General features: G+C 39.0%; 1 gene segment (V, D, J or C); it reads left to right on the forward strand.

The window, feature by feature from the left end:
• The first annotated feature begins 5,279 nt into the window (after positions 1-5,279).
• On the forward strand, positions 5,280-11,194 carry LOC138804380 (immunoglobulin kappa variable 1-5-like). The segment is given in 4 exon segments: positions 5,280-5,334; positions 5,459-5,573; positions 7,312-7,385; positions 11,076-11,194. Coding segments are annotated over 4 exon segments (363 nt in total).
• Positions 11,195-11,565: the final 371 nt, after the last annotated feature.

Here is an 11,565-nt window from a genome sequence, read left to right on the forward strand (position 1 = left end):
ATATACATTACATGCATCACATATGCCACATATTTGTCATGTGCATGTTACAGATGATGTATAGTTTACATGTGTCAAATATGTCACATATGTTATACATGTCACGTTTCATATGTGTCGGGTATCTACGTGCACATTATTGACAAATGTTTATATGCTAACATACGTTGATATATTGTCCTATTTGTTTTAAAGACATATGTATATATTCTGTGTATATGTTTCATGTATATGTAATGTTCTCTATATACTACTTCATAATATTCTCTATACACAGAGACTATATAGTACCGTGTTGTAATATATAATATATTCTTCTATTGAATTTATTATTTATTGCCATTTCCTTTTACTTTTCACCCTACCTGATGGCCCTCCAACATTTATCCATTTATTTACTTTTTAAATTTAATTTAAATTGAATTTAAAATGATGTACAGAGGGGTTACATTTACATATGTGATGTAATGAGTAAATTTCTTGTGTACCCCCTCCCTCAATTTTTACACTTTCCTTCCCACCTGACTACAGTTCCCCACAAGATGTAAAGTTCATTTCCAATTTAGTGTTTTTGGGTATTGCTGTGGCAATGGTTCACCAATTGTCCTTTATTCACCATTTTAAATTCCCTTTTCCTTGCCAAAATCACTTGGAGTTTTAATTTAATATTTCTTCTGAATTATTTTCTGAGCACTGAATTATTTTCAAAGTAGCACTCACTTTCATTACTGTGTTGATTTCATTTCTGTGTGTATAATGTTTACATTTCTTTTACAACTCCCTATTAACTGATTCCTTTCACTAGAATGAAACTTAGATTTAAAAATTTATAAAATGATAACCAGTTTCAAGTTTGTTAACCTGAGTAACAAATGTTAAAATTCACAGATCTTAAAAATTATACTAAAAAAACAGTAAATGTTTTGTGTATATATAAACTAATTACTCTAATTTGCTCTGTTCATCATGAATTTTTGTCTTTTACAGAGCTCATTGCCATATATTGTCAAATATTTTGACATATAAAGCCAAAATATTTTTATGCAATTATCACTTTTTAGCTTATTAAATGTCATATTTTGCTAAATTTTCCAGAAGAGATTTTATGGTTAGCTTTCTTTCAGAACCCTAACTAGAGTCACACTTGTTTGTTGGTGTTGCTTTTCAATTAAGAATGACTTTAAAAGATCTACATTTTATTAGTTTTTATTTTTAAGAGTTGAGGTTGAACATATGGCTTTTCATTTACTTGAATGGTCCTCGATTACTTAGGCCATGAACCCAAAAATGCTTTTAGAGGTCATTTGGATATAGGTCTTGTGACCATTTTTTCTTAGACTGGTTTTCAATCAGGATCCTTCAGATCTCAACCTCCTATGCAGCCAGGGCTACAAGCCTGATTGCTGCCTCCCAGCATCAATCTATAGCTCCTATTGCTTTAGCATTTGTGTTCAGGTGTGTGAACATTGTTCCGAAGTGAAATGAAGGAGGCACTATTTTCCAGAAGATGGTTATTTTAGCCTCAAATGAAATAGGGAGAAATGGAGCATTATCACATTGTTTCCCTGTTGAAATGATTAGTCATGCAAGGTTCTTACACCTGTAGGCAGTTATCATTATTAAGTGAACCCCAGGAAAATGTGAGCCACAAGCTAATTGCAAACAGAACTCTGTGCATCCTGGCTTGGACCCAGTAGTACTATGCAAATCATGAGATGATGTGAAAGAAAAGTGCAAGTGTGGTAAATCTTGGAAAGGGAGACAAAAATGGAGTTTTCCCAAGAATTGTCATTGTGAGACTGTGAATGGTCAAGATTGGCATAGTAAGTGCAAGATTCTCACCAATATTCACCAATATTTTCAGTAGTTAAATACATTAAACATTAACTAAACTCTTCCAACTGATACATCATGTGAAACATGACATAGTTGGTACCAGAATAGTTGATTACAAAAATAAAGGAAGCAATACTTCTTGTGTTACCTCATGCAAAATATTTAAGTCATTTGACAGGATGAGAACAGAGTGCAGGGTTTATGGCTTTGTCTTAGCCCCTTGTTGGAGTTTTAAAGTCATGTTTAAGTTCCTCTTCTTCCGTACATATCAGTTCCAGACATCAGAGCAGACTTCTGATATCTCTCTCAGTACAAGTACCACAGCAGAACCTTGAGTCACCACATGCTCAGGAGTCACCTTTGTCACTGCTACTCAGGTCAGCCAGACTATCCTGTCCTACTTCAAGTCCTCCCTATGCCTGCCACTGATATGTCTAAGGTTCCACTCCTCCCGCTGGTGGTAAAAGTGAAACAGCAGCAGGTCTCAAGTTGTACAGCTGTTCATTTATTCCTATCATCAACACAAAGGAATTATTTACAGTTATACACTGATAGTTATTATGAACAATCGGCAGCAGTGAAGTCATGAGCACATCTAAGAAAATCAATGATCTCGCAGAATTTCATTTTAATGAGACTGACAAAAATCAAATGAACAAATCCTGTTTCTATGGCTGCTCCTAACTTACTCCTTTGGGATTCTCATCCCCTTTCTCAATGTTGTTGTGGCTTTTGAACTTAAGGCCTGGATGCTGTGTCTGAGGTTTTCTCCTCAAAGATAGCACTGAACTACTTGATTCATGGTTTCACTGCTGGCTTTTTGTGATAATTTGGAGGTAAGAGTCTCACAGAGGTTTGAGTGTGAGCTGGCATTGACCTGTGATCCTCACAGCTCAGTTTCCTGAGTAGCTACAGGTCTGAGTCACTGGTCCTCAATCATATTCTCCCACTTTCAGCAATGTCCTTAATCAGGGCACATGATTAAGAGCTTCCGGTTGCATTTAGTGTCTTCTAATTTATCATAATGAACAGAGAAATAGACAAGAAGTTGAACAATTACATTTCATTGAAATTAAACTCAACTGTGTGCTCACTAGTGGCCAGTTTTCCAAATTAAGGCAGAGGTCTTCTAATCCATCATGTGTTCACAGCTTGAAGCAGTACACACTGGTCATTGAGGATGATTACTGTCTGATGAAATCTATATAAACCAACACAGACCTATTTTTAGCAGAGTGTGTATTTTTACTATATTCATCATGTGTTTCAATAAAAAAGTAGCCTGTCCATTTATTTAAAGGGAAGCATTTGAGGGTAAAAAAGAGAAAGAAATGATACTCTCTTATATCCCCAAGATTCTCAATAACTGCTTTTAGTTCTATGACTAACCTTTTCCTTCTCTGATTAAGGCACAGCATTGGTCTTTAATTGTAGAGTGGACACTTGCTTCTCTAAAACACTGATTTTTTCCTTCTTAATTCTCAGGTATCATTTGGTGTGCTGTTCAGTTTTGAGGATGTTGATTCCCATCACATTCCATAGATTAGGTTCAGCCTCATTAACTGGACTTTCAGAGAAAACATGTCTTAGGAGGCAATGCCATGTGGTTGTCTATCCTCACGGGGCATATTACCTGTGCTTCCCTCATAGAGAGAACACTGTGTAACAAAGATTGTTGGATTTCAGTCTTTATTCACATCCCTGCCCAAGCATCCATCCCTCTCTCTCTCTCTCTCGCTCTCTCTCTCTCACTCTTTCTCTTTTTGTCTTTTAAATTCCAAGGGATTTCTAGGCTTTCATGTCATGAGCAGAGGAGGATAAGCAAACATACATTTTTTATTGTATCAGAGTCACATTTAGGAGACATATTTCTTTTTCTAGTTCTCACCCATTTAATACATTGTCACAGTTTTCAGCCAAGTGTAAGTAAAAGTTTTCCAAATGGCCATCCAGTTTCTGCTCTTGTTTGGACATAGTAATAAATAAACTCCATGTGTGAACCCTCCTCACTTCACTCTAGCTTCACTGCCTGTGGTCTTTGTCCTCACTGCCTGGAGATGTCCTCTGCATACTGTGTGGCTCCAGTTCCTCATCCTCAATCTTAGTCATGTTGCATTTCACCCCATTTTTTGCCTGTTTGTGTCCCATTCAATGAAAACACCATCACTTAGACACTAGAGAAACTGGAGGGGGATATATAGATATTCACATGTATGGAATAGAGTAAAGTAAATGTGAGCACATGGTTTAGAGCACAGCTTAGCTTCTGAGGGGCCACGATTTTAGATAATAAAGTTAGGAGACACACTCCACTGAAAAGCATAGAAAATGACTGATATTGAAAAGAATAATGGTTACAAAGCAAGAAATAGAATGAAGTTATTTCCTTCATATGAGGGGGAAATTTTAAAAAAATCTTATGAGAAATGTCTTGGATGGAGGCTTTGGAAAGAACATTCACAAGAGAAGAAAAGCCAATATTCATCAGGAGTGCACAGGGCAGCAATGCAAACACAATGGGCTGGTCTCTACATTGCAGATCATGATTTTTGGTTGCACTTGCTTTGTTTAACATGGTGTTTAAATTTTTTTTAAATCCATCCTGATAGCTAGGTAGCTAACTAGATTTCCCTTCCTTGTTTCCTTGCTTTATTCTATCTTAAATTTCTTTTTTAATTTTTTTTCTACTTCCCTAACTCCATACATTCCTACCTATCTACTTCTACCTAGCCAACTACCTACCTACCTATTGTCAGTGTTATTGCTTATCAAATGCTGGATAATGATGATTATGATTAACTACACATTGGGGTAGGACAGAGAAACAAAAAAACCTCAGATATCTGGTGCCAAGACAGTAGTCTTCTTATTTTCATTCTGATTGATTTTTTCTGAGGACTGACATGTAAAAAGCTATCGCAAATACCCTAATGTAGATCCTGTTGAAATCAAATTTACTTTTTAAATTTTTTTTTGGCTGGTTGTGGGGCCTGAAATCTGGGCCAGGTCCTGTCCCTCAGCTCTTCAGCTCAAGGATAGTGCTCTACCACTTGAATCACAGTGCCACTTCTGGCTTTTTCTGCTTATGTGGTACTGAGGAATCCAACCCAGGGCTTCATGCATGTGAGGCAAGCACTCTACCACTGAGCTACCTTCCCATCCCATAAAAATAAACTCTTTAAAAAAGAGTAAGACAGTCGTCCTGTCTTTGGAAAAACATTTTTCAAGGACAAATTTGTGATGTGCAGGTCTCATTGGGACACATGATAACTTTAGTTCTGGGCTTTGATCTGGATTTCCACCACCCTGCATCTGTGCTAGCTCTGTAGCTTTGCCTAGCAGTTGAGGATTTGCATGAATCAAGAGCACAGCCCACTTGGCCTGAGAACTTCTTTAAGGCTGCTCAAATTCTGTGTATCAGTCAGTCCTAGTCAGCACATACCATGGACATGAGGGCCCCTGCCCAGCTCCTGGGGCTTCTGCTGCTCTGGCTCCCAGGTAAGGAACGATAGCACTTCTTCCACCCTGTGGGAGAAGTCTAGGTATAGAATCCTGGGTCTTCATGGATGGTCTCACAGTATAATTAATTGGATAGATATTTGTCTTTTGTTTCCATTATCAGGTACCAGTTGTGACATTCTGATGACCCAGTCTCCATCCTCTCTGTCTGCATCAGTAGGAGACAGAGTCTCCATCACCTGCAAGGCCAGTCAGCGTATTAGCGATGATTTACATTGGTATCAGTAGAAATCAGGGAAAGCTCCTAAACTCTTGATTTACTTGGCATACAGATTGGAAGCCGGGGTGCCATCCAGGTTCAGTGGGAGCCAATCTGGGACAGAGTTCACTCTCACAATCAGCAGCCTTCAGCCTGAAGACTTTGCAACATACTACTGTCAACAGAGTAATAGTTACCCTCCCACAGTGGTACAAGCCATAACATAAACCTCCAAGGGAAGCAGAAGTGACAGGCTGGGATGCCCCAGCTGCTTCTCTGTGTGGTTTCACCTGCTGACAGTGCTTTGCAGCTACAGCCAGGCTCTGAAGTTCAGTTGGGGATTTGGTCTGGGTGGTCAGTGACAATCCTCTCTATCTTAACTGTATTTCTTCATCTCAGCCTCACAGTCATCATCCAGACAAGGCTTCTGTTGTCATAAAAGGAACACAGATCTGTACTTCAGTGCATCTGGATTTCCACTTGGAAGGTCTCACAAGAGAGGCATTTGCCCTCCCTTTGTTCCTCTTACACTGTTGCACCCATTTGCTTAGTGAATTCCCTTCTAAGTCTGAGATTCAAGGTTCAGCCTGACCTTGTCTTGACCCATCATGACTCCTCAGGTTCTTCTTTAAAATGAGGTTGTGCTGGGCATTGGTTGCTCATGCTTGTAATTCTAGACACTTAGGAAGCTGAGATGTGAGGATCTGGTTCAAAGCCAGCCTGGCCAGAAAGCTGCGAGACTCATATCTCCACATAAATACCAGAAGACCAAAAGGGTGGCTGTGACTTAATGTGCTGGAGTGCTAACCTTGAGAAAAAGAGCTCAGGGACAGTGCCCAGGCCCCGATTTCAAGGGCTATGACTGACAACAATAGTTATTTTAGTAAAGTCCTGAGAACATTATTGCTCTGGATCATTAGCAAACACAGAGAGAGAGGAACAATTAAATTATATAATATGCTGGAAATTTTAGGAACTGGAGATCATGTTGAATGATGTAAGTCAGGATTCCAAAGCCAAATATTCCATGGTTCCACTCATTTGTTGTATGTAGAATTAAATGATGATAATATAATAATTAAATAATAGTAACAATAAAACATGGTAACATTTCATGAAAGCAAAATGGGGAAAATGTCTAAAGGGAGATAGGTAAGGGACCAAAGGCACAAATGAAAATGTATTAAGTATAATATATAATATAATGTATGTATATATACATATATTTGTGAGTAATGAAGTCAATTATATACTGTAAAAAAAACAGTAGGTGTTGGAGGGAAATGACAGTGGAAATACAAAGAAGGTAGTGAAGTTTTTCAAAGTACACTGAATTTAGTTGTAGAATGATCATTAAAAATCACCTCATGCTATTAATATATGCAAATTAAAATTAATCCTTAGGTAAAAGAAATAAAATGGCATAATTTTTCATTAAAATACTGAGATTTTCTCGCATAATTGTTTGAGAAGATTGCTTAACAAAACAAAACCAAAACTCCAAATGGAAATCTTGCCAGTTGCTATGTCACAAAGCTTCCACGAGATGCCAAAATCCACACAAAAAGAAAAAACTGAACCCTGATCTTAGAGACCTTGGGAAAGCAGGGGTGATGCTTCCCTTTTGTCCTTAGGAGCTTGAGCCTGGAGAGCTCTATTCCAGGCTTTCCTGGTACACATGGCAGCTAGGACCATGTTTATAGAAGGGGTCATGTCTCCTCATGTACACGTTCTTATTTCATATTTCACTTTGAAAGTGTAATCACACAAGACAAGGCTGACACTTCCACCAGGATTCTTGTAGTGAAATCATCAAGTATAGATCAGAAAGGTAAGGGAAGGAGGGCTGGAGATAGGCAGCCCTGAAGGGAACCTGTGCACACACCATATCCAGTTGTGGGAGGTGAGAGTGGGCTGCACTGTCAATGCTATCCCCAGCAGTGGCTCAGAGTCCTCTGCACTGAGCAGGTCACTGCTTGTGCTCAAAAGAACAGATTGGGTCCTGAGTTTCATGATGCTCAGGCTAAGGGTGAGGAAGGGCCATTGTTCCCGAGAGTTCTTTTTCGGGATCAGAATTTGAAATGATGAGTTAGACAAAGAAAGTATGTTTATCCATGTGTTAATTTGATACATAAGAACAATAGACATGTTACTTCTGCATTCTTTCATTTGTGAAGTGCTCCTATATTTTTTTTTTTAGTTGGTGGATGTTTTTTTTGTTTGATTTTTTTTGTTGTTTGTTTGCATATTTTTTGCTAGTCCTGGGGCTTGAACTCAGGATGAAGGTGCGGTGTTGTCTTTGAGATCTTTGCGCTCAAGGCTAGCATTCTACCACTTAAACCATAATATCATTTCCAGCTTTTTCTGGGTAATTTATTGGAGATCAATTTATTCCTGACCAGGGAGGATTCAAACCATGATCCTCAGATCTCAGCCTCCTGAGAAGCTAGGATAAGAGGAGTGAACTACCAGAACCCCACTTTACTCTATGTTTGAATAAGGACTGGAATTAAGACTCTGTCCTGAGGGCCCTGCTGAATCTCCTCCTTTTTTCAAGCCCCTCAGAAGCCAAGGGAAGAACCCTGGAGCATCCTTTCCAGTCTCAGCCCTGCTCTGAAGTCTAGGTCTCTCAGACTTTCACCTTGTCCCAGACCTCACTTACTTTCATGGCCCAGATTATAAACATGTTCCTTTCCTGAAGCTCTTCCTTCTTTCAGTAAGATCCACAGAAAGTTCCTTTAGTCTCCTCCATCTCCCTGTCCTCAACTTCATCTCTCAGCCAGTAACTGCATCCCTCACAGCCCAGAGCAAGATCTCTGGTTGGAGGCCATTGTTTCAAACTCTTCCAAGTATTCCAGTACCTAAATCCTTTGCAGACTTGAAACTCATAAGACACATTTTCACAGTTGCTGAAGCCAGACCTGGAGTATGGATCAAGAGAATTTATGTGTTATTGCTAGAGCCTGTCTGCTTTTTAATTCCACACAGGTAGATGTATTTTGTCATTCTATTAATAATTTGCCAGGTAGCCTTTATAACTTCACAGCACCCAGCTACCTTTTACTTGCTTTATTTAGTACCAGCTCTGTCCTACAGTGCATGGTAGAGAGAGCAAATCTCTTCCAGCAAAGACAGTGACAGAAATTGAGAGGACCATATGAGAAAAATAAAGGTTAAATTTAAGAGGAATGAGGGGAAGAGTATAGCTTTTGGTAGTAGGTTCATACATTATCACAAAAAGAAGGAAGAAGAGCATTGTAAAATCCTTCCTGGAGCAGTTGTGTTAGCATGTGCTGCAGAGACCATTAATGTGTTAGGAGAAGATGATCAAGTCAAGACTCAGATGCAGTTTATACAATAAATGGTAATGAAGCCATCTCTGATTGGACAATGACTTATTTGTGGGCTCTGTGACTTGGAACAACTGTGTTATTTCCTTGCACCCACAGCAGATGTTTCCATTTGTGATGTTAAGTTCCATGTGACTACTCTGCTGTTTGGCTTCAAATGTGACATCCTGCACTATACAATGCAGTGTGTCACCACATGCTGATCTCCATGTTGTGCGGCCTGCTAACTTAACTCTAATTCCACTTCCTATTGTCAGCTGTGCTTGATTCCTCATGCTGAAGAAGTCCTCTCAGAACAGTGTGGCTGCAGTTTGTCCTCACTCTGACCACAGAGCATTTTATTCCATCTGTGTCTGTTTGGATCAAATGGCCTAAATGCATTCACTAAAGAATGCTGTAGTACCAGGTACCACTGGCTCATCCCTGTAGTCCTAGCTACCTTAAGAAGCTGAGATCTGCTCAAGGTAATTGGAAGTCAGCCTGGGCATGAAAATCTATGTGCTGCTTATCTCCAATTTACCACTAAAACGCTGGAAGTGAAGCTATGGCTCATGTTTTAGAAAACTAGCCTTGAACAGAAAAGCTGAGGAAACTACCTAAACTCTGAGTTCAAACATCAGGCCAAGCACACACACAAAAAACCACTTACAACCTAAAGTATACTGGTCATGAAAGATAATGCAGGGTTAAGGAGAACAGTGAACTTGAAGTAGAGTTCAGCCATTGGTTAAAGATATTAGATACACAGAGAGAGAGTGAGGGGAGGGCGAGAGAGCAGCTTCCAGTTATTAAGATAGAAGACACAGACGTCCTCCCAATGTTTAGTAAATGTTATATTAAACAGAATTGCATGACACTTACAAAGCTAGATATGGAGCCACATGTATTCCTAAGTATAAAGAGGAAATACCTTTTATGATCTGTCCTAGAGAGAGGCAATAAATCAGAACATTCAGAAGAGAAGGAAATGAGTCATTTGTATGGGGTAAGCAGGTCACCAATACAAACAGCAGAAGACACTATAAATCTCAGATTAAAATAATTTCACTTATAATCCTTTTCAAGAGTGTTATCTCTCATAAAACTTTTTGATACAGTATGTTCACAAATAAAATTAACTTAAATTAAAAATAAAAAAAAGAAAAAAAACTTTTTGAACTCTATATTTCTCAATCTGGATAATAATGATTATTATTAATTATTTAATGTGGTTCAGGGAATTAACCTGAATGCTCTAGAATCCTGTGTCACAAAATTCACAGATACAAAATGCAGAAAAATATAAAATTGACCTCCCTTAGAAATGTTTATCTCTCATTGACTGGCTTATATTAACATAAACAGTAAAGAAAATGCTAGCAAGTCTTGGACAATGTGGGAATTAAAAACATTTATTTTTCTCACAGGACAACATTTTCTGTTCTCACATCACCAGGGAGAAACACATTATCTACAAGGAAATTGGACATCTGTGGTCTTTAGGTCTGTATTCTGTCACTGAAATCTGCCAGATTGCAGTTATGCCCAGCCCTCCCCAACTCCTGCTAATTTGCATGAGCCCAGAGCTCAGCCAACTGAACTGAGAACATCATAATAGGCTGCTCACACCCTGTGCAGGAGAAGGTTCCACTCAGCACACAGCAAGGACATGAGGGTTCTTGCTCAGACCCTGGGGCTCTACAGTTTTGGCTCCAAGTAAAGAAGGACAATGCTGGGGATTATTCATCTCATGGGTTTTTGGTTGTTTTTTTTTGTGTTTTTTATTGTGAAAATACCATACAAAGGGGTTACAATTACATGGGCAAGGTAATGAGTACATTTCTTATCAAGCATTGTTGCCTCCTCCTTTGTTTCCCCTTCCCATCACTCCCCATCCCCCACCCTGTCGTTTTTCGACAGAACGTCTTATATATCTCATTGTTTCAATGGGACCACCTATATCCCTATTTAAACGATTTATTTTTTCCCTTCCCCTCAACAAATTATACCAATATCAAATACAGTAAAAACAGGGGTTATACTGTGGGGGAGGACATACAAAGAAACAAAGAAATATCTTATAAATATGTTAGAAACAATAGCAGGAAAGAAAAACAGCCTGCTTCTTTCTGGAAGCACTTGGATAGCATAATTAATTAAATGCATAATGTTTTTCATGTTTCCATTGTCAGGTGCAAGATGTGACATCCAGTTGACCCAGTCCTCCCACTTATATGCATCTCTTGGAGACAGAGTTGTCATCACTTGCAGGGCCAGTCAGCACATTAGCAATGAGTTAAATTGGTATTAGCAGAGACCAGAGAATGCTACAAAGCTTCTGATCTAATTTGCAAATAGATTGGCTTCAAGGTTCAATGGGAGTTGATCTGGAACAGAGTTTACACACCATCAGCAGCCTGCAGCCTGAAGATATTGCCACTTTGTACTATGAAGAAGATTATAGTAGACCTCCAATAGTGATACAAGCCATTACTAAAACCTCACAGGGAAGCAGAAGTGAGAGACTGGGCTGTCCCAGCTGCTCTTCATGAGTCTCCACCTGCTGACAGAGCTGCTCAGGTGGAGTCAGTCTTTTAAGGTCACTAGAAAGTATTGGGAGGAAGGTCCTAGATGCATCGGCACACCCTAACTCTCTGTCTTACTTCTCATGTCAAGCAGCAC

The sequence above is a fragment of the Dipodomys merriami genome, unplaced genomic scaffold (genome assembly GCF_024711535.1).
Source record: "Dipodomys merriami isolate MVZ:Mamm:240054 unplaced genomic scaffold, mDipMer1.0.p SCAF_36, whole genome shotgun sequence".
Lineage (NCBI taxonomy): Eukaryota > Metazoa > Chordata > Mammalia > Rodentia > Heteromyidae > Dipodomys > Dipodomys merriami.